The sequence below is a fragment of the Parasteatoda tepidariorum genome, chromosome X1 (genome assembly GCF_043381705.1).
Source record: "Parasteatoda tepidariorum isolate YZ-2023 chromosome X1, CAS_Ptep_4.0, whole genome shotgun sequence".
Classification (NCBI taxonomy): Eukaryota; Metazoa; Arthropoda; class Arachnida; order Araneae; family Theridiidae; genus Parasteatoda; species Parasteatoda tepidariorum.
Window position 1 is genome coordinate 13,181,699 of NC_092214.1, and position 25,411 is coordinate 13,207,109.

The 25,411-nt window shown below is 30.2% G+C and overlaps 1 protein-coding gene across 2 annotated transcripts in view; it reads right to left on the reverse strand.

Moving 5' to 3' along the window:
- Nucleotides 1-25,411, reverse strand: part of LOC107454822 (xaa-Pro aminopeptidase 1) — a 138,090-nt gene that overhangs the window by 46,601 nt on the left and 66,078 nt on the right. For both annotated transcript variants that reach the window (XM_071187627.1, XM_016072127.3), the window contains 4 exons: nt 24,537-24,687; nt 21,701-21,745; nt 11,068-11,154; nt 530-639 (listed from right to left, as the gene is read on the reverse strand). In XM_071187627.1, coding sequence (XP_071043728.1) covers nt 530-639; nt 11,068-11,154; nt 21,701-21,745; nt 24,537-24,687 — 393 coding nt within the window. The remainder of the gene's footprint in view (nt 1-529; nt 640-11,067; nt 11,155-21,700; nt 21,746-24,536; nt 24,688-25,411) is intronic.

Sequence of the window (25,411 nt, forward strand, 5' to 3'; positions counted from 1 at the left end):
ATTGAGTAGAGATCTTTATTACTTAATTTGAATCGTGAAGTCACATTTTTCAATTAAAAACTAAGTCAATACTTGTCGACTTTTCCAGAAGATTTTATTTTTGTATTTAATGCGGTAGAAAATTTTTTGCATTCATGCACATTATTAACAAATTTGAATTAGGATACTTTTAACTACCACTATAATTAAATAGTTAAAACATACATATAGAGAACCAGTTACTTAATGTGATCCAAAAGGTGAATTAAGTATTTGCCTACAATATAACTTATGTAACTAATAGTTATTTCACAACCACCGGAAAAAAGCATTTAAGCATGCGAAAGTTGGTTGGTTGGTATGTAATTCGTATATTTGTAATTGAAAATACCTTTTACATTACAGTCACAAAAGTAGATGTTTTTTTTTTTTTGTTTTTTTGCAAAGAAGAAAACTATTTGAAATAAACAGCATTCCTAAAGGAAATAAAAAATTAACTATAACTTTCCAGAATTTTAAATATTTTCGGCATCCAGCATACTAGACTTACCGTCTAAAATCTTCAATTTTTAAAGCAGCTGTGTGCTCAGTTACATCTCCTGTTGCAATTTCATCTTCTAACCAGGCAAAAAATTCACACATTGCCACTGCATCTTTGACCTGATAAAAAATTACACATAAAATAACATTTTATCTGTCTTAAACAGGAAACACATCAATAAGATCTGGAACAAATATCATAATCTGCAAACTTTGTTATTAATAAGAAAATATATTGGTGTATAATAAGTGATGTTCTGCATGCTATTAGCCATGGATAATATTGTTTATCATTCCCAGCTTAACTTTAATTCTTCTACTAATTTTTAAGAATGAATATTTAAATTGCTGCACCTTTTTAATTTAAACATGAATAATTTGAACTTACAACAATACCCTAAGTCTTACCTATTGCAGGGATGAGAGTAGTCAGAAAGTAAAAAAGAGGAAATCCAAGAAAATATATATATATATATATATATTTATATGTATAACAAAATAAATATAAGAAAACACGAAGAAAGTTAAGAAAAACAGTAAGTTTAATTTATTGTGCATAAGCTGCAAGTAAACAGAACTCATTAGATAAGTTCAAAATGAAGATAAAACAAAGGAAAAAAACAGACATGCAAAAAAAGGGGGGGGGGGGAGAATAATAATGAAAAAAATAACAAACAATTGATTAAAAAAATTTTAAAAAAATGAAATTTTTTTAAAAAAAACCGGAAAATATTTTCTGGTTTTTTAAAAAATTTCATCCTTCTTTTTAAATTTTTTAATCAATTGCTTGTTATTTTTTGCATATGTCTATAATTTTCCTTTTTATCTTCATTTTGAACTTTTATATATATATATATAAACAAATATTTGACAAAAAAAGCGTGATTTTTAAACCTGTAAACCATGTGATTATAAATCCCGATATGAGGCTTTTAAATCACATAAATATGAAATTCTACATCGAATTTAAAAAATGCGAAAACACAAATCATGATGCGTAATTTTTAGATCACGATGCATAATTTTTAAATCGCGCGATATTACAACCGCAAAAACAAATCACGACACTGGATTTTAAGCTCGCGTGAATACGAATTGCTACATAGGGTTTTAAAAGCTTGTAAATACAAATCGCGATATTGGCTTTTTAAATCTCGTAAATAAGAATCGCAATGTACAACTTTTAAGTCAGGTAAATACGAAAATCGATGTTTGATAATAAAATCGCGATTTTAAAAATGCATAAATACAAAACACGATATTGGATTTTTATATCTCGTAAATAAGAATCATAATGTACGATATTTAGATAGCGTAAATAAGAATCGCAATGTGCAACTTTTAAATCAGGTAAATACGAAAATCAATGATTGATATTAAAATTGCGTGAATAAAAATTTAGATATTTGCAGACTCTGGACTTGGGATTTCAAAAAGGCTTGCTTGTATTGTTTTTGTCTAGATATAATAAATAAAAATTTACAAGATTAATTGAATGAGCAATTAAATATTTTCACCACAAATCCACCTCTCTTTTTTTTTCTCCTTTTTTTAGTTTTCACGCCTGAATACAAGAAGCAACGACGTCTGAATTACGAAAATACGAGCTATCCTGCCGACGGATAAAAAATACGGAAAATCTTATTTTCTGTGCGTGAAATCGGAGAAAATAGCTAATATAAGTAAAAATGCGGACGGGTTAGCAGCTAGGACGTAGTTTCAATTTTCTGTTTATCTTGAAAATCGTAAACAAATATAATTATTTTACTTCAACAACTGAATTTTTTTAAAAAAAAGTGGGATATTTATAAAAAAAAAAAAAAAAAAAAACTAAACTTTTAGATAATCAGAGTTTTTGATAAAAGGGCTGAAATTTGAGAGACAAAAAAAAATCTCATCCCTGTATAAAGGTCAACCAGTTTTATCCCAAGGAAATGATTTTTAGAGAAACTTCAGAGGGAGGAATAAGGACTTCAATAATTTCGCTCCGCGGAATTAAATTCCTCATAAAATATTTTAACTTGCGCAAAAAAAAATTTAAGCGGAAATTAGCGGGAAAAATCTGAAAAAAATCGGAAATCCGCGAATCCGCAGAAGAATTTCATCCCTGCTATTGACCACTGTGCATACCTGCCAACTATGGTGAAATAAAATAACGGAGATTTTACTAACAATATTTTTTGGGCTACAATTAAAGTTTTGAAGCGAAGTAAAAGTATGTATGAGTAGCGAAGTAAAAGTATGTATGAGTAGCGAAGTAAAAAATATGTACATAAACCTTAATCTAAAGATTTTTTAAAACCATTATTTATAATTACTTAACTATAAACACTCAACATATGGCAGTACTGGCAACAGTACTATCTGTTGCAAATAAGAAGTATTTTTGCCATTAGTGGATATTTTATTGCAAAAATTCTAAATTAAAAATAAGGATTTAATAATTGGTAAATTCTTAACTAAAATATTTTATTCTTAACTAAACTTTTTAAACAAATACGGAGAAATTTGAGAATATAAACAGGATAGAGTCGTGAAATACAGGAGTCTTCGTTAAAAAACAGGAGACTTGGCAGGTATGACTTTGTGGAAGTTTTGTTATTAATTTGAATTTTTCCTGTTACCTTTTTAGTTAATTTGAAATGCCACGTAAAAGAAATCAGGATTTTTAAAGTAAGATTAATAAAATCATAAAATAAGCCATGTTTTTAGAAAAAGAATTTAAAGTAGATAAGAAGGCTATAATGGTGCCAATCAAATAGCTTTAAAGTTCTCTGCTTCATTTAATTCATAAGAGCATTTATTCATTGCAAATTTAGTTCAGTGGCTCACTTCTAAGTCTTTCTTTCTCAGCAATAAGAAACAGTCTTTTCATCAACCTCAATGGTGTAGCCAAGAGGGTTTTGCAAATTAAAACCCCTTCAAGAAATCACCATACAAATTAAATTGATCAATCAGGAAAGATATTTATTTCATAAAAATATACTTCATGATAATGAAAAATGTAGTAAAATGATATTAATTGAAAAATAAACACAATGCAAAAAAAAACTGCAAAGCTTGCTATTACTTGCCGTTTCAGTTTTGATGTATCAAGTAGCTGCAGTACATCACCCATAAGGACTGCATGACGATAATAGAACAAGTATGAAAATTTTCAAATTATACAAAAATTTAAATTATCCAAAGAAAGTTGTGTATAAAAAAAAGTTCAAATGCTTAAAACTGCCATCTTTTATACCTCACAAATCAAAATTTTCTAGTTGTGCCATTTACCAACCTTATAATACTTATTATTTTTATTCTATACACATTGATACTAGCTTATATTTTCCAATTTAAGGCTCAAAATTTGAGATTTTGAATTTAGGTTTGTTTTAGGCTTATTCTTTTGGGGTTATTAAAAAAATTTGATGATTACAAACATGCTAAGATAATTTTATTATTTTTAATTTTGATGCCACTTTTTGAGATTTTTGAGCAGCATACAAATCTAGGAAGTTGAGAAGAATGTGGAATATTGGCTAGTAATTTTTTTAAAACTTGTGTAAGAAATGAATCATTCTATAGTACCATAATTTCACGGAGAAACGCCGCATCCTCAAAAATCGGCTGAAAGAAAAAAGCTTTTCACCGGGCACGCCGCGCGGAATTTTTAACAATTAACGAATTTTGAACTAAACGCGGGTATTGAATAAAGACTTAACACATGCTCTAAATACGCATATGTATATAATTTAAATAGTTAAATAAAAACCAATAAAAGGATATTGAATATACAAAAAACTATAAACAATCCTAGTATATAAAATAGATTTCAATAACTTTCTAAGTAAAATTAAGCATTTTCTAATTTTAAAGTGAAGTAACCATTAAAATATAAATAAAATTACTAATATATCGAAAAGCATTAAAATAAATATGAAAGTATTTAAAAATAAAACGATCTTACTTTTAAATCAACAATTCAAATTCCTGCTTTAGAAATAAACGATAAATCCAAACAGATTTTGTTCAAAGAAAAACTTAAGAATAATTTATTTAGATATCACCTATCACTATATATTCATATCACTGTACTTAAAAATCCCTCAAAATCAGAACTCTCCGTATCAGAGCAAATTAGGTTCACTGGTTAATTGTTTATTTCGGGTTAATCTCTGTCACTCACACTTTAAGCCTCACTTTGGGTTTCGTTTTGTCCCGGAATGATTTCCGCTTTTTTGAAGCCATTTATCACAGTTTCTTTTTCTCTTTTAATTGCTGACAGCTTAAACGCAGAGGTATAATTTTTCCTCTTCATGGGAGGCATTTAAAATGAATAACTTAAATACAAGTATGTTAAAACAAAACGAAAATAGTATAAACGAAACAAAATATTAACGAAAGAAGAATATTAATGAAATAAAAAAGCATCAGAATTGAAGATAAGCATTTAAAACAAGTTTCTATTTTTAGCAATTCCTCCCCCCATTTTCGCTTCTCAAATCAGGTTTCTTTTTTTAACTGACACCGCCTAGGATGGTCTTTCTCTTATCCCTGTCTATAATTCTGACACACTTTGCTTTTCTTTCTCTTCACTGACCCTCAGTTGAAAGTTTGAAATTATTTTTGAACATTCTAATTGTAAGATTATTGAAGGTCATTCCAAGCTCATCAGCACCCTTTATACAACAAACATTCACATGTTTTTAACAACCAGCTGAAGAAAAAAGGGGAGTGGAGAGGTGTCCATGACAAGTGGAAGAGACATATTCCCTGGAAAAAACGGGGTGGGGGAAGCATTTGTTTTACAGCTGACATTATCACTGGCCCCACCCTGATTTCCTTCATTCATTCCTTTCTGATTTATGCTTCTCTATTCCACGCCCATTTCCTACACTCAACAGCTGTTCATATGGCAGAAGGGAAAGAGAGACTTTGTTCTCTTGTGGATAGTGGTCTACAGAAAGTGATTCCAAGAAAGGATTGGGGAGTGTGGGGAGGGGAAAATTCCAGGTGTGCTGACAATTCCTTGGAGTAACATTAGGCACGAAAAAATAAATAAAAAGCACAGTAACAGGTGAAAAAAATGATGATGAAATTTCCAGTGGGGTTTTTAAAAAGCACAATTTTTTAAAGGAAAAAAAAGTAATACTATATAGACTGCCCCGTTAGATACGCCTTCCTACTAAATTTTCAAGTTTTAAATCAATAACGACATGGCCTATCTACGCGAAATTACGGTAATTAAAATTAATGAGATAATTCAAATAGTATTAAGTTTCCCCTTGAATTCGAAACAAAAAGAATCAACTGCAATAAATAAATAAAAAGGAAAAATTAAAACTATTAATATCAAGAAAAATGTTAGAGATAAAAATTTCATTCAATAGAAAAGTTTGAAAAGCGCATTTTCAGTCCAATTACCACCTACCCACGATAAGAACATTTCACTTAAGTATATCTGTACACAAGTTATTGCCCAAAGTATCTTTTGAAAAATAAAAGGTTCACACTATTTATACTCAATGTCTGTCAAGCATTTTTAATAAAATATTTGCGAAACAAGTGATTCTTCCACAAGTGTGCACAATGTGCTATGACTAGATGTGGGGGGTAATGCCTGCCACCTCCATGTGGTGCCCCCTGGATACCCCTCACTGGGAAACTAAACGGCAAGCAAGCATGATGAGCACGAATAAAGCTTATGATACGGCCTCATCCGTCGCCCCGGTTAGCAAGGGATGCGTTCAGGAATTAGGTAGAGGTTCCTGTTTGAAAAGTTCACTACCTTCTCCAGTAGCACATGCTAAGCCCACGGGTGAGCCCAGTGCTAATACCACTGCTTTGCAGCTTCCTCCGAGAGCTGGTGAGGTGTCCAAAGGCACAGGCCCTTCCTCTGCAGGAGTCTCTGGTCTCCAGAGACACTCGGGGAGACAGTGTGTCTGGCGCCACTGGAATGTCCAAGAGACAGAGGAGTTTGAGAAAAATGAAGGCCACTGAAGTCAGCGGCGGAGCTATGAGGCCTAGGTCCTTTGATGCAACATCCTCATCCAGTGTGCCAGCCCAAAAAGGTAAGAAGCCCAGAGAAGATGTTGCTCCTGGGAGGAGAGCCCAATCCAAGGAAGTGGTTCCCCTGAGTGGGGATAGCCGAGCTGGAGAGGGGGACCCAACTGGGAACCTCCAATCTGGAGTTTCTTTTGCTTGTGCTGCCAAGTCGACCAAGATTGCTATTGTTGGGAAGGACTTTCCTTTGGACAAGCCTTCTCTGAGAGATTCCAACATCCTCAAGGCAATCTTAGGGCAGACTGACGCCATTCCCAGAGGCGAAAAAATGCCTGAGATCTACAGCAACAACTTACAACTAAGAGGAGCGTTGGTAATACAGTGTAATGAGTACATGGTAGAGTGGATTAGAGGCCACTTTAATGACAGATCCTTGGGCGACCTCATGCTTAAGGTTTTAAGTGCTGATGAGTTACCCAAGCTTCTGAAGGTGGCCTTTAAGACCAGAGAACAATTCTCTGATCAGGACACCTTTTTGTGGCGTCTTCAGAGACTGAGCCCAGAGTGGAAGTCACTGGTGTGGATCGTGGTGTCTTTAAGATTATCCATGATCCTAACAAGAAAAAGGCAGCAGAAGCTCCAACAACAACGGATGTCTTCTCTGTCGAACCTGAAGACCAGGAGGAAATTTATCAGGAGGATGAACCTTGGGAGGCTAATTCCCCTGATTCCAAGGTAAGTTCTATTGGGGCTCTGATTTTTCAGAGCTAGGGTTGGACTCTGGGTCAGACGTAACTTTACAACCTGACTCACCAGCTTCTATGACTGGTATTGATGAAGCAATAGAGCTGTTAGAGGGAGATCTTTATTCTAAAGTTAACCAGAGTAGGTAGGTGCCATTCTGGTTTTACTCACATTGCTAACCAATTGTGGCAACAATCAAGGTTGGTCAAATTAATCTCCATCATAGCATTGCTACCGCTAACCTAATGGCTAAATGATGGAGAACTAGATATTGCTTTTATACAAGAGCCTTGGACACGCAAGGGTAGAATTATGGGTCTCAACTTTAAAGGTTTTAAAATTCTTTATGATATCTGTTGTGATCTTCCCAGGGCCTGCATAATGGCTAGGTCTAATCTAAATGCTCTTAATCTTCTCAACAGGGATTTAGTTGCTGTTAAGCTAAAATTCTATGACAATGAGACAATTTCTGACCTGTTATTGTTTCTGCCTATCTCCCCTATGGGAAGAAAGACCCATTGGCTGATATTACTGAGGCTATAATTGGCCACTGTAGTTCGAGCTGTAGATTCATCTTTGGCTGTGATGCAAATGCTCACCACACAGTGTGGGGTAGCAGTGATTGTAACCAGCGGGGAAATGTACTAATGGAACATATCTTATATTTTAACTTGCATGTCCTTAATAAAAGCAATGAGCCTACCTTTGTTACATGTAACAGAAGGGAAGTCATTGACCTTACTTTATGTAACTCAATTTCTACAGATTACGTTACTGATTGGAAGGTATCTGAGGCAGTTACTGCTTCAGATAACCAACTAATTACTTTTTCTATTAAAGCCTCTCTGGACTGAAGGTCATAAGGAGGAACCCCAGAACAACTGATTGCGGTTCCCTAAGAGCAGCTCTGGAGAGGAGGATGGGGAGCTTCTCTGGTAAGTACAATAATGCTAATGATGTGGAGTGGACTGTTGACCAAGAGCAACAGATCATACTCGATTCTTATCATATTTCATGTTATGTTACATCTACTAGCTCTCCAAGGTGAGTTCCTTGGTGGTCTTCTGAGCTTAGTAAATTATGTAATAAATGTACAAAGCTATTTAACAGAGCAAAGAAATCTAGAGAAAGGCAGTCCTACTGAAACGCTGTAACTGCCTATAACAAGGCTATCAGAGCATCAAAACGTCGCTCTTGGCACTTTCTGCGATGGTATTAACACTACTTCTGCCACTGCAAATATTACAAAAGACAGATTCTTACAATTTAAATGCCATCCGTCTTACAAACGGAAGATACAGTGAATCAGGGGAAGAGGCTCTTGGAGAACTACTTGAAGCTCACTTTCCTGGATCTCATCCTATAGAGAATGAACATCTTTATGATAATCCTACAACTACTTGCAGTAAGTATGACTGGGAGGCTGCCAAGATGGTGGTCTCCTACGAAAAGGTTGTATGGGCTATCAAATCATTTAAGACCTACAAGTCACCAGGCATGGATGACATCATGCCAATAATGCTTATTCAGGGGGTGAACATACTCGCCCTTATTCTATGTAGGATTTTCCGATCCTGTATAGCATTTGAGTATATACCTAATTCTTGGTGGAATACCAGGGTAATTTGCATACAAAAACCAGATAAGGAAAATTACTTTGAGGCTAAATCATTCAGACCAATTAGCCTCACTTCCTGTTTGTTGAAAGCTATTGAAAAGCTTATTGACAGATACTTTAGAGACACTGTGCTCATAGATAAGTCACTGTCCTCCACACAGCATGCTTATCAACCTGGCAAGTCAACTGACTCTGCTCTTTATGAGCTCTCCTTCATGCTTGAGAAAACTATCTCAGATAAGGAGGTTGCTCTTGTGGTATTTATTGACATTGAAGGTGCGTTTGATAAAGTCCCTGTTGAGACTATCATCAATGCACTTAAAAACAGAGGCAAAAATTCGGTAATCACTAGGTGGATAGCCAATTTGCTATCCTCCAGGTATGTTTGTTCCTCTTTATCGGGTACAAGCATGCCCTCAGGGAGGGGTTTTGTCCCCTATCCTAAGGTGTATGGTTATGGACTCTTCGTTAGTTCGGCTAACTGATCTTGGCAATCCCTGTGTCGGGTATGCTGATGGCATTGTTATTGTTGTCAGAGGCAAGCATGGTAAAACAGTCTCTGATATCATGAATAATGCACTTCTAGAAGTAGCTAGATGGTGCTCTGACTCTGGCTTATCTGTCAACCCTCCAAGATAAGTTTTGTAGCCTTCACAAGAAAAAGGCATCTTGATTTAGGTAATGTATACTACCTAGACTATAAATTGGAACTCACGGAGAAAGTCAAGTTTCTCAGGATGGATATACTCAATGATTATTAGTCCTATTATTACATATGGCGAAATTGTCTGGTGGTCAAGGACTAGATTGAGCTCCGCCAGGTCTAATCTTAAGATTAGACCTGGCGGTCTAATCTTAACCTTTGTAGTCTATTAATAGACTACAAAGAATGATCTGTGTAGCCCTGTCAGGCTATCTTAAGACCACTCCCACAGCTGCTCTTGAGAGCTTACTTGGGCTTCTTCCATTGAACTTACATATTGAAGTTGAAACTCAGACAGGCATAAAGGGTCTTATGTACCTTGGTTTATGGAAAGAGTATTCCAAACACTAATTCTCCTCGGTGGCTTAAAGGCAAATGCCTAATATGGTACACTGATGGTTCAAAGTTTGGTCTCAAATCAGGAGCAGGAATTTATTGCTCCAATGATGGTACCAAACTTCACTTTCCCTTGGGAAGCTATGCCACTGTTTTATAGGCTGAGGTCTATGCCATCATCTTGTGCTGTAAGATATGCTTAGACAAGGGATATCAAAATATGACTATCCGCATCTGTTCTGACAGTCAGGCTGCTCTCCTACCACTGTCAGAGTGTAAATTCACCTCTTTGCTAGTGTGGGAATGCTTTTCTGTCCTCTGTGACCTATCTACTCACAACAGGGTACATCAGCATTGGGTACCTGGACATATGGGTATTCTTGGAAATGAGCTAGCTGATGGAGCAGCACGGGCTGGCTCTAATGCAATTTTCTGGGGCCCTGAACCTGCATTGGGAATTTTTCCCATTTCTTTTAGGACATCTATATTCAAGCTCTATGGCAAAATAGCCCATGAGCAATGGTGCGTCGCTGACAGTCAGAGACAAGCTAAGGAGCTGAATCGTGACTGACAAATTCAGACAAATTAAACTTTGAAGGAGTTGAATGAATGAATTTTTAATGTTTATTTTTGTATAACTTTTTTGTCTTTTGCATAATACCCTTGCATTGAACAAAGAACAATATATCAATGAAGATTATGCTTTACCATTTTCTACAGGTCTAAAAATAGTGCTTGCAGATTGTGCAAATAATATGCTGAAAATGTAGGTAGTTATAGAGTTTTCCCAAATGAGAAATAAACAGTTAATACAAAGATTTTACAGTGAAAAATAATACTTAAATAGCACATTTATAATATTGAAAATATTTAAAATATCTGCAAAAAAGTTTTTTTTTTTTTTTTTTTAGAAAAAAGAAGCAACTAATAAAACTATAAATAACAGGTTGTAGAACAAAAGGTAAGAAAAATGCTTCTGGTTTAATTAATTGCACGCAACTAGAAAATTTTATTACACCGATTGATTATAAGGTCACATGTCAAATTATTAGTTTTATAACAAAATAATAAAAATTGTTGCATAATTCTCCATAATTTCTGAATCGCATAGGCATTTAATTTCACTAAAATGCAATACGTATACATAAAAAATACTTACATGAGCTCGTCGCATGCATTCAATTTCAACATCATGCTTCACAGCTTTCATCAGCAATATTGGATTTGCACTTTCAATACGAGATCCCTAGAAGAAAATAAAACTTTGAAATAAAAAAGAAGGAAAACATTTTTACTAAAATAAATAACAAGAAATAAGTATAGGGAATAGGCTTTAAGGACTTGGAAGAATAAACTTCATCATTTCATAATAGTTTATATTAGAACTTATAAAATATTATAATGTGTTATATGTTAAATATTTGAAGTTTAAAATTAAAGACCATAAACAGACAAATGTTTGGTGTTCTATTGTCTGATGATTGGCCAACCTAGTGATTAAAGTTTAAACAGCTTAAGTTGGGACCCTTTTAAATTCGCCCAAAAAATGGCCCGAATAGCAACATTTAAAAAAATAATAATTTCATACATTTTTTTGTCATTTAGAAATATTTTTGTTCATCTTATTTTCAATAAGTTGAGTCATTACTGAAAAATAATCAAAACTTAGCTGCATTATTGTTCTGGTGTAAAGGTAAAAAAACTTTAATAGAAATGTTTAAGATAATTAAATATTTAGAAATAATTAAAGTAAAAAAAAAACTAACACCTATTAGAAAAAAAAAGCTTTTGTAAAGTTGAAAAAAAAGAAATAGCAAACAAATATCTGCTGTATTCCTAAAAAAAATTTTAATGCTAAAAGTAATATTTTTCGGGGAAAAAATTATCCATAAAACATTAAAAGACATGTATATCAGAAACGGTTTTAAAAATGCAGAACTATCATAAAAATAGCTATAAAAAACAAAGGTACAAAAGTAGAATAGAAAAAATAAAAATCTATCTTGATTTTTGAAATTTTTGAAGTATTACCCTAATTTCACGAAAAAGTGAAGATTAATGTCTAATAGGAATCCTCTTAACTGCCATATCATACTACAAACATAAGTTTTTTGAAAAAGAAAAAAAAAACATTCTTAATTTTTAAACAAAAGATTTAAGGCTAAAAATCACACTGCTGTATTTCTAGAAAACCTTGACCATAAGAGAATATTCATTATATTCATTCATTCCTGTTTATTAGAAACGCTATTTAAAAAATAAAATTAATAAAAAAGTTAGAAAAAGAAAAAATTGATCTTAGTTCCGAAATATAACTTCAATGTTCAGAATTATAGTTTCTATGCTACTAGTTATCTGCCTTACCGCACAAGAAAAAAGTGTCAATAAAAGAATAAAGTCTATTAGAAACACATGCTTTGCTTGAGATAGAGCAGAAAAACAAGCAAAAATGAAACAAAAAAAGTTCTTAATTTTTAAAACATAAAGTGGTAAAAAAAAAACGATGAAATTGATTTGCCTGAAAATAATTTAAAAAAAAAAAGAAAATATCAGCATTACAAAACTCATGGTTCAATACTAAGTAATCTATGTTCAATTTTTCAAATTTCGTTTTTCCAATTATGTTTCAGAACATAAGTTAACAAGTTTAAGAACTTAACAAGTATGAATAAAAACTATTTATAATAATCTATTGCAAAAAATACGATTTTAAATTATTCTTCATTAAATCTAATAAAATTTCCTTAAAAAACTTTGTCAAAAATAATTTTCCAAGTGAAACTTTGACGAATATCTAGCCAAGTGAATATTCGTCTAAAGGGGCAAATACCCAATCATGGCCAAATATGCTTTACATCCCTATTGTAAATTATTTAACACTTTTTAACACATATACCTAATTTATGTGAGTAACTACAGATGAAAAATATTCTTAAGTAATCCAGATATAAAATATACATACATTTTATAAATACTTTATAAGTACTATATGTATTTTATAAATATATATAAATATTTGATACCACTGTCCCATTGTGCACTGAAAAATATGAATTCAATTAAATATTTTTACCATTTCACTTAAAAAGAGGAAAATCTAATTGCAAAGAGCAGATGTGCCAACCTGGGAAAATGAAAAAAGAGGAGGCTTTCGTAAGGAAGAGAGAAATGATCATGCAACAGTTAAACATGCAAAATAAGACACAAAAGTTTTTAAAAAAATTGTAAATAACAACACTTTAGTCTTAAGGGAGACTTTATTTAGTACATAAAGAATAATTAAAATAGTTATTCATATTGTTAAAATCATATATCAAAATTAAACAACTGTCAATATTAATATCTATAATGCTGAATAGCAACAACAGGATGTAAATTTATGTAGTTAATCCATAAAAAGATTCAAGCTAGTGATCGTTCATTTAAAAATAAATGGGCTAAACTATGTTATTTTTAAAAAATATAATAAATAAAGTTTAGGAAACTAAATCAATACCTTTCTTGAAATGGAAAATTAGAAACTTCATTTTTAATAAAAAATATTTTAGATTAGAGATCAAAATTTTTAAGGAATTATAAAATAACAATTGGTAAATAAAATTTTAGTTATTATTATTATGATTGACAGTGGCTGTTTTAGCTCTTTTTAAAAATTCATCATCAAACTTCTGCTTATAACAGGGTTCTGAAATTCTAGATTTCACAGTGATTAAGTTCTCCAAGCAGTGCCGGATTAAGACCTCTTGAGGCCCTAAGCACTGAAAATATTTTGGTGCCCCCTCCTCAACAAATCAAATATATCTAGTACTAAGTCACGAGTTAATTCAAAATATAAAATCAAAACTTTTTGTAAAAAAAAGTATTTATTCAAATTAAATAAAAAAATTAAAATAGAATCAATTGAAAACTTTTCAATAAATATTAAAAAAATAACTTATGTTTGTGTGTATGTACAATGTGTAAAAAAGCAAACACTTTGAATAACTTATGATCGAAAGTTTGAACTTTTATATACTAAGACTCAAAATACTTTAAATTAAAAAAACAGACAAGTACTTTTTCTAAAAAAAGCATGCCTTTTTTTTCGATTGATTCGAATTCTTGACTCTCGAAATAAATAGCCATATGTCGAGAATTTTTCAACCCAACTAAAACATTTTAGCTCACAATAATAAAATTCATTTACCTAAAAATAGTTCATTCTAAAAATAATTTTTAAGAAGTATTAATCATTTTATATTATTTTATTTATTAACAGAATAGTCGAAAGAACTTTAAATTGAAAATTTGAACAAATGTCATTTTGAATGACAAAATACAAAATTTAATGTGTACTAAATCAATCAAATAAACCTTAATTATTCAATTTTAAAAAAGTTATATATTTAACATTTAATTTCTCAAGAACTTTTCGACAGATTTCGTTCAAATTTTATATTTTACCATTTAAATAAATATTCTTTAAAATTATATAAAAATTTGCATATTTTTAAATTAAAAATTGTTCCGACCATTAATAATAAATAATTTTAAAAAAAANAATCAATTGGTTACGCTTGTCTTATCCTTAAAGTGTTTCTTCTCAGAAAATTTAGCTTTGTATTCTAACACATATGTTGGTGACAATCACGGTGGTCCTTTTCAGGAACCTTCGAATTCATGGAATCGAATGCTGGCAACATACAGATTTTGTTGTTTTACTGGATTGTTTGTTATAGGCAGAAAGCAAGATCAGGTTAAATTGAACCACGTTTCCCAGAAGTCTATTACTTATAATAAAATAACAGGGAACAACAATATTTTTCCCACTCGTTTATGCAGAATGACCAATTTTTATTTTAAGAAAAAATTAATGGATAATGGAAATACCTTAACTAATTATTTATTTATTTCAATCTGATTTACACACGAGCTACAAGTAAAAATTAAGCACAACTATTAAAATTTATTTTAGTGACGGAAATAATATTATTATGTTCAAAATATTTACATGTTCAAATTATCATCATAATAAAAGTTGATGAAATTACACACATATATTGTATATATATATAATCATTATCATTAAGGATTTTCCTTATTAGTTATTAAACATATTTTAAAATTCAATTAATAAAAATATCTTTCTTAAATTTGCTATTTATTTTTAATTTGAAATTTTCAGTACTTTTCTTATTTCTTAATTATAATTTTTACAAATTTCGTTATAAGATGCACAAAATATAGTTTACTTGCACTAAACAAAATTCAATGATTGAAAATTTGATTTTATTGCTACTTATTTCTTACATTTGCTTTCAAAATTAAATTAGTTTTAATGGATACTCTTCTTAACGTATTTTTCAATTTCAACGAACATCCGGTTCACATTGAGAATTTACACATTTTTTTTGCTCAACTTTTATAACATTTGTATTTATACAAGACTCTAAGGACTAAAGAATCCATAATTCTTTCCTTATTCAAAAACTAGTTGCTAGCATTCATATTACGTAGTATATATTTTAAATCTTAAAATCTAATTTCGTTATTCGATATATATAGATAAAAGAAATCATAAGTGATGCGAAGTGTGTGGTCATATTTTTCCTAAATTTAACCTCTCCTCCACAAAGAAATTTCGAAAAATGATACTTAAACACAGCTCCTTTTTCTTAATTTAGTGAATAAAAAAAATTATTTGACGTAAATTTTTGAAATAGATTTTTGCAACACAACCTTTACGTAATTTGATGACTTCTTTTCCAGTTGCAATGAGAATATAATTAAAAATATAGTATAAGCAAATATTTTATGTAGTATAAACAAAAACATGCGCAGAAACTGCAAAGATGCACAACATAGATTGTTTTTTCACATCAAAAATCACATTTTTTACATCATCAAACCATTGCATCAAAATTTTGTAAATCAAATTTTTTTTCATAAAAATATATCAAATTTCTGGAGTATTAACTTCTACAACTGCGAAAATATTCTGTAAACATGAATCGTAGCAGTATGTTATGGAATCATTGTAATGGATAAATAAATAGAGCTTTTATCGCATAGAAATTCACTACCTAATTTAATTATATGACCGAAAATTTTTGATACAAAACATCTTTTTTTTTTTTTTTTTTTTTATTATGTGAAATTTCGTACTTAGAAATGGTTGTTATCTACTCTTAAAATGGAAGCTCAAAATAATAAATTTATTATCAATGTTCCAAAAAAAAAAAAATTTACTGCGAACATTTAGTTAGGCTTTGTGGTGCCCCCCTATCCTCTGGTGCCCTAAGCACGTGCTTAGTGTGCTTAATGGTTAATCCGGCCTTGTCTCCAAGTTTTTGACTGACATTGAAGATCTAAACTGTGTGTGAGCTTTGTTTACTAAGCTGAATAAGCGCTCACACTCCGCATTGCTATGTGGAATTGCCGAAATTGATAGCATAAATTTAGACAACATAGCATATTTATTTTTAATTTAAATACACCAAATAATTTAGCACATTTAGAATCCATCCTCTCTTCAGATTGGACACAATCAATAGATTCTAGCTGCAGAGAGCTAAATTGGGACTGCAAACTGCCTAACTCTGTGTCTTTATCCCCCCTAAGATTTGCAACAACTGAGGAAATCTATCAATAAAAAATCTAATGCTGTAAAATGATGGTTCCCACATTCTCTAGATTTGCCAACTTCTGCATTAATAATGACCACATCATTATAAAGAAATTTTTGTTGCATGTAGTCACAAACCTTTAATAAATATTTCCTAACATCACAGTAAAAAGAATCTTTTCCTTTCAAAGTCTCAACAATAGTTAACGTGGAATTTCCAATTACTAGGTCACAATCATCTTTCTGGTCTTCTCAAAGATAAAAGTTGACATCGAATAAAGAGCTTTTGGATTGACTTTTTACTATATTGGGTAGCATAAATTTAGACAAAACATCCTTGAAAAGGTTATTCATTAACTGCCTCATGACATGAATTTTGGGAATGTTACTCTGCAAGTGCAAATTTAAGTCTTCAAATAAAGGAACTATATACAGCAAAAAATGAACAAAGGCTTTGTTCAGGTTTGATGACAAAAACATGAAGATTCTTTCTTCTCTGGAAAGAATTTCACTAGGTGGTTTTGCAGATAACTCTTCAACCTTTTGTTTCTTTGATGGAGGCATAACATTGTCATTTTCTCTTTTTTTTCTGATGATCTTTTTTGTCTCTGTGTGAAAGAGGTTCTTCTTAGGAATAACATAATTAGGAAGGGCAACACCCGGAGTGCTCTCCACTTCTTTAAAAAAAGAAGTAAGAGGTTCCCAATGTAGTAAAATTCTTGACAGACAACGTCCAACAGAGAATCATCGAGTAGTAACATGTTTTAATATTTTTCGTACTTCAGTATAATGCAACTCATGGAATTTTTTAAGGCGTTCCTTGCACTTTACGCTCTTTTCTAAATAAAAAAAAATTTGTCCCCAATATATTCTTCAATATTTATTGGCAAGCACTTTGCCCCCCTTTCAGATGCCAAATTTAAGAGACGGCATAGGCATCATAGAACAAATAAGTCTGGAATATCTTTAGTGAGGATTACTGCCACTCCATTTTTTCTTCCTGTCATCACAGGAGCATTATCAACACCTAAAGCTAAACAATTTGCCAAAGGTATTTCACTAGAAGTATCCAAAATGAGCTTAGAAATATTAACTCCAGTGGATTATCGAGTGGATTATGGATTATCCTCTGATTATCCACATGTTTCTGTCTCATAACATGAGCAGATATATCACCTTTGCCTTCATGCATGATCGAGAAATCCACAAAACAAAACGTGCAGAAGGCATAATTCAATCCTTTTTTAGAAGCAATAATTCCAGGAAATTCTTCCAAACAAGCTTGGTTGAAAGAAATTAGGTATTTCTTATTAACTTTTTTTGCTGCCATTATATATATCCACACAGAAAACTAACTAACAAGACAGAAAAACGAACGCTCACGCATAAAAACAAACTCTGATTCGAAGTTGCTAATATTGATTTCACTTCACAGTACAACGAAAACGATCAAAAAATAATTTCTCAGCGCATACTGCGAACATTCTTGCTTCCAAAAGCAGTATTTACGAAGAGAAGCTTGAGTCAGCAGTTATTCTACTAATAGCAGACGCAGAAAGGAAAGGCAAAATAGCACTCTTGATTGGTCAAGATATACAATAAACATCACCACTCAGGCCAGGCCCAGCTCTGACGTAATTGAGATGGATATGAATGAAAACTTAGTTCAGCGTTAAAATAAGTGAAAAAAACGGAAATTTTTGAGAAAATTCCGGAGGAGGAAGTAACTTGCAAAAACCCGGTGTCTCCAGCCAAAAGCCGGAGGGTTGGCACATCTGAAAGAGGTTTTAATCTATTATGTGGTATAAAAAAGGATAAACTCAAGTTCATTTGAAGAAATGAGGAAAAAAAGGGCATTTTTTTCAAAAAAAGTACTAAAACATGTTAAATGTTTCATCATAAACTATAATTTACTATACAAAAAGTAAGTAAGTTACTCACGGAAAGTTTTTTTGTAAAATAAATGCTTCAACTTAGAAAAATAATGTAACATTTTTATTCCTTTACTCTTAAAAGTTTAACTCTCAAGAGTAAATTAAACATAGAATAAAATAAATTTAAGTGTCTAAAGCGGAGATATCCTTAATTTGAAACAAAGCACTAATAAAAAATGATAAAGAGTTTCTAAAATTCCAATATATATTTTGATAGCACAAGATTCAATGCAATTCTTGGCACAAGAAGTTGCTTTCACAAACTTAATATAGATTTTTAACATTTATAAATGTGTTAATTAAAGTGAAAATATTTGGACACAATTTTAAGTTCATAAATAAAAGTTATGCTTAAGTCAAATAAATACAGAATAAGGCAAAGTTTAATGGCTTTAGATAAGGCATGCCCTTATAATTATTTTTATGAAACATGCAGATTTTAATGGTCTAACATGTCGAATTAATTCTAATTTGACAAAAGTTCTGAAATTGTATAGCTTTGAGGGCAGTGAATACAGAACACCATGAGTATAAACAATTTTTATTTGCAGTAATTATGAAATATTGCGTATTTCCTTATTTCTAAGGATAAGTGAAAAATAGTTTTAATTTTCTATTTTTACTGCAAGTAGTTTTTGAGATCATTTCATTTCAATTTATTGAAATAAAAAATTGGCATAATTATTTCAATGCAATAAAAGCAAATATAAATTGTAGGACGCTAAGTTTTCCTGTTCAAGTTTAACATGGCTTCTGCCACTCTAATGACTATCATGTGCAGTTGTGAGAGTGGCAGCAAATGTGTTTAAAGTACTGCAGTTTCTGGAATATAATGGCAGCAGAAAAACCAACAACAAATTTTAAGAAGTTTTAAAAATCACCTACATACCTATCTTTAACTATATAATAACCACCTATCTAATCTACAGGGTATCTTCTACATTTTAGATTTTCAAATCTATGACTTTTCATGAATAATTCCAATAATTTTTTATGACTTACTGAAGTTACTCTTTTCTCCACAAAAACAACAATAAATTTAAAGAATTATTATAATAACATTAATTAAAATGATAGGTATAACTAAAATTGTTATACTCTGCATCTTCATATTTATTGATTTCAAAATTAAAAAACAGAGTAGCGAAAGAGTTGAAGCAATAAAATAGTGAGAGAAAAAATAAAAGCAAATACCAAAATACTGTCAGATATATGAAGTTATTTAAAGCTGCTTTATTACTTCTTTAAAGTAAGTGCAACATAAAACACCTAAACTAGAATTTTAAATTGATAAAATAAAAAAATAAATAATAAATAAAAAAATTCTGAAATCACAGTAGTTTAAAAGATAATTCGCTGTAGAAATGATGTTCATCCTTTTATTTTTTGAAAGAATACCATAATATTTAAAGAACAGGATAAGAGCATTTTATATTCTAATAGAATATGACTATGAGGGGAGATTTTGCTACAAATTTAGATATTTGGAATATCAAAACTGTGAAAGGGAGGGGCAAATTCCATTTCAAAAATTTGATTTTTCGGTGAACTAAACCCATGACTTTCCATAATTTTTTTAAAATATGGATTTAAAATCATGACATTTCATGACAAATTTCGTTCAATACCGAAATCCATGACTTTCCAGGTGCGCAGATACGCTGAATCTACCTATGATTCAGTGATATTATAATAATGAATAAATGGAAAATTTCAATAATTCTTTAAAAATGGTGAAAGAAAGTGAATTGAAATATAATTAATAACTAATTAAAAATGAAATGTTTAAATAATATAAGTATTATTGAATAGATTTACAGGGATGATATCGGAAGGAAAAGAAAAAAAAGCTGAAATTCTACTAAAGACATATACGAAAAGCCATATACATAACAAAAACAAATATATATACAGTCAGACTTCTATTTAACGAACTTCCATTTTGCAAATTTTTCTAGTTTGCGAAGTTTTTCGAAGAATCAAGAACATTTTGGAAATTTCTTTGTAAAATAACTTCAAAATAGCAAAATGAATTTTCCATTTAACGATTTTTTTTTTAGATCCACTTTCCCTATTTCCCAAAATATTTCAGATAATTTCCTGTTAGTGCATTTTATGGGGGAAATGACATTGAACTGATTTTCGAAGTCACTTAATTTTTAGAGAAAGCAGTAAAATCCATTTCCCTTTTTGTTAGCATTTCAAACGAAAAACTCAGACAAAATTAACGGATTTTATCAGTAGCAATTAAATTTAGAACGCAAGAAGTAATGTATGTTTAAAATTACTTTCATGATATATGCAGCTATAATTTTATACATACATTTAGCTTTTTTTAGTTGAAAATGTATGTAGCATGATAGTGTTAACTGGACACGTTTTGCTCTATTCTTGCTTTCTATGCAGATTTCTTTTATTGTTAAGATTTATAAATAAATAGTAGATACTAGTATACAAGATAAAGGTGTGGCAATTGCTATTTTAATTATATCTAATGTTAATGAATTTAAAACCTGCTTTGTGTTGTTAAAGTATTTCAAAAATTGATTTTCTGTTTAATGAATTTTTCATATAATGAACTTATTTTTGGGATTTAGCAACTTTGTTAGAGGTCCGACTGTGATTTCAAAAATTATATTATAATAAAAATTATATCTCAATGAAAATTATATCTTAAATATCTTCTCTTACAAGCAACAATTGGTTTATTTCTGACCTTGAGGAAGGAGCGATTAAGAAATAAACACAGCCAAGTTTGAACTTTTGTAGCCTTGGTTTATATATGAAGGGAACATTTTTGGTGCTAATTGCTTGTTTACATTTTAGTGAAACTGAAAAATATATCCATCATAATAAATTTTAAAATACCAAAATATGATTCTATTGGCATCATCTATTTATAACAAAAACAGCTACAATGAATTTAGTATCCATTAAAAATTTCCAGACTGTTATCTGCATCGGTAAAATTAATCATTTCTTTCAACAGATGATTTGAGGAAAATTTACAAGAAATTATGTCAGTAAAAAACTTTAAAATATATCCAAAAAAATTTATTGCAACATGCATTAATTATTATTTATAAATGGTAGTAATAATGAAAGTTAAGTTAAGCAAAGAAAAGCTTTGCGATTATTAAATAACATAAGATATCAGTCTTATGGAAATTAAAACTTTCTTTGGAATAAAAAAGATATTTTTGTCTGAAATGGAAACCAAAATAAATACAAAAATGTCACAAAAACATACTTACTTCAGGAATCAACTTTAAAAAAGCATAGCTAGATTTTCTACTAATCTAAAAATTAAAAATAAATCTAAATTAAATAAAATTCATTACAAATATAACACACTATTAAGAGGCAGTTTCTTTTAAACTCAGAGTTGCATACTAGACACAGGGATGAGATTGGTCAAAAGGTAAAAAAGCTGAATTTTACACATACACATATTCTAATCCAGTTTCGCTGATGTTGTAATGTCTATGTATACCAACAATCGTCGATAGAAAAACTGTCACCTTTACAGCAACTAATTCAAGAAAAAAAACTTACTTCTTACACGAATCACGATAAAGGATTTTGAAAATTACTGGAATACAAATAGCGATCTCGGATTTTAAAATCACGTGAATCTGAATCACGATATTGAATTTTGAAATCGAATGAATATGAAACTCGATATTGGATTTCAAAAATTTAAAAATACAAATCATGATGCGTAATTTTCAGATAGCTTAAATACAAATCACGATGCATAATTTCTAAATCGCGTGAATACAAATAGCTACATAGATTTTAAAAACGAGTAAATACAGATCTCAATATTGGATTTTTAATAAGAATTGCAATGTATGTTATTGAAATCGCGTGAATAAGAATCATAAGGCTCAACTTTTAAATCAGGTTAATACGAAAATCGATGTTTGATATTAAAATACGAGCTATCTAGTGGACTGGTAAAAATGCAAAAAATCTTATTGTCCGCGCAGAAAATTGCTAAAATAAGCAAAAATGCAAAAAGGGTTGGCAGCTACGTAATGTGAATTTTCTGTTTATCTTTGAAAATCAGAAATAATCATTTTAATTCAACGGCTAAATCTTCATAAAAAAACAAAATATTTATATAAAAAAATTTTTTTCAAAAAACGAAAATTTTAGAGAATCGGAGTTTTTGATAAAAAGGCTGAAATTCGAGAGACAAAAGCGAAAAAAGCGGAAATCCGCTAAAAAGCTGAAAAATCTCATTCCTGTAGACATTTTTGAATATTCTGAACTATTTGATTAACTGCTGTTGATTAATTTTAACTGTTGTTTCATTTTTTTTAAACATTTATTTTGGAAGTTTAATTTAGGTGAGGAGTCAGAAGAGTTGATTCCCTAGAATTTTAGAAAATTTAATAAACTTACATGTGACTATACTTTTTGTGAAATGAGTATACAACATCACCAAAAATTATTTTTTACTTTTCTACTTCCTCACAAACTATTAAAACATAAATGCTTGCAATTGACCTTTGTCTCAAATTTTTAAGATCATTTAAAAACATTTAAAATTCCAATTGACCATTAAAATCTACTTTTACCGGCCGCTAATGCTGCAGTATTTTCTAATTTTCAACTTTTATTTATAATTTATTATGATGTAATTTGTTGCTTTCTAGAAATTTATGTTAACATGCAAAAGTATCTTTCCAGGTCAAGTTTTTCAATAGCTGTTTACCTTGGAATATTTGATGGAGAGAGGAACTAATGATAGTTTAATTGAGGCTGTAATGTATTAGAGAAAAAAACCTTCAATGCATAAAGAAAGTAGCTTTTATTCCAACAACAGTGAAACCAAATATTTTTTACTTATATTCAGCATTCATTCGGGCAAAAATTTAAATTTGTTTAAAAAGTTGACAATTTAATTAAAATAGGTCAAGTAAGCAAGCATATAAGCTTGCACAATAGGTCAAGTAAGCATATTTGAAACAAATGTATCACATCAGTACTCATTTATGGAAAATTTACTTATCTACATTTTTTGTATCGATTAACACTTTCTCAATACAGAGCCCTGTTTGTGAGATATCTTGAAAATAACTTATTTCAGGTCAAGTTTTTTGACCTAGCAGCCAACACTTACCTCCCCAGAGGTAGAAAACTTAAAATTATTGTATTGAGACATTATCAAAGCAGTTCAAAGAAGAAGAAAAATCTTTGCCATCAATTGTTTATAAATTGAAACTCTTCACAACTAGCCCACTTATTACAATGAGAATAAAATTACATTTTTTATAGCCTTGATCATAATTAGTGAAGCATGTGTTCCTAGGTGAAAAATAATTTATTTCTCAACAGGAGCATTCTATTTATAATGGTATCGTTGATTTTATAGGGTAATATATTTTTATTAAGAAGTTTTATATGTAACATATATATTTAATACAAAATGAAAGAAATGTTGATCATAAAAAAAAAACTAATGAGATTCGTGGGACACAGAAAAAAGCATTAATTGAATGACCTTAGTTTTTTTATGTATCATTTATAATTCTTTTGAAACATGAATTGTTACTTGATACAGTGGTACTAGATCAGTATTTTTCAGGCCTAGGATTTATCTTACTGTTCGGTAAATGGCAAAAGGCAGTAAGAGATCTTTGTTATTTAGGAGTATTAGAATTATTTGATATTTAGGAGTAATGGTAACTCTTTGAAAACAGAAGTTTATCCGGAGGGTCAGATTTGACTATGAATTCTATGGGTTTGGTGAAATTATGGACGAAAAATAACAATTCCTTTTTAACTCACAGATTAGCTTGTGCTTATGGATTACTCAAAGAAAAAAAATTCATGGGATTGAATAAGAGAGTTAAATATATATTTATATTAAAAAAAGGAGCTAATACAAAAAAATATAAACTTAGTTTATAAATAAATAGTGACATTCTGCACTGAAAAGTTATAGATATGAAAAATATTGAAAATTAAATAATTAACTAATTTGATTTTAAGAATTTTACTTAGGTTCAAGAGCTTATAATAACATTTAACAGTATTAAGTTTTTTTCTAATAAATATAATATATAATTAAATAGTTACCCAAATTTTGTCATGCTGCTGATTGACAAGCCAACTTAGAAATTCTTGAATTAACTGATAGGGCCTTATTTCTATTCGAATTTTATCAAAAGAACCTTCTTGAAAATGACGTTTAACCTGCGCAGTAATCTTGCAGTCATCTATAAAAAGACTAAAAAGGAAATTGCTTTTTATATAAAAATATTAGAAGCAAGCAAAAACATTTAATGGGAACAAAAAAACGTTCCTAACTTCTTTAATTTTAATGATTGCAACTTGAAATTAGGGAGGTAATGCCATTTTATGACCAAATAGGAAAAACAGTTTATGTTTATGATAGCTGACTCTGTGAAAAATCAAATTTAAAGGTTTGAGACTTTTCAGGAGCTAGCATACGATTGAAATAGTAAAAATAAAATTATACATGAATATCACAAACATTTATTTAAATCCCCCAAAATATTTCAAAACAAAAATTAAAATTTTTGATGTTAAGAAAAAATAAATTTGAAAATCAGGTTAGACAAGTTTCCTTCTCAATCTCTCTCCAATCCCAAGTAGAACACCCATCCTCTTATTTACAATGCTTTTTTTTTGTTCACTTGTCTAAAAGTGGACAGGAGCTGTATTTTCTCAGCATGGTCATCTTCAAAGTGTAATAACTCACAAGAAACTGATTTTCCATGTTAATAATTTATCAAAACTTAGTTATCTTTAAAATGTAATAGATGGTGATACAATCATCATTATTGTGAAAAATGAACATAAACCATTCTTTCTCCTTGGTCTTTATTTGAAATGGTCCACTAAAGCTTTTTGAAAAACCAAAATTACATTATATTTTTTTTTTATCTAAGTTTGAACAATATTTTGATTAAATAAGATGTTAGATTTTT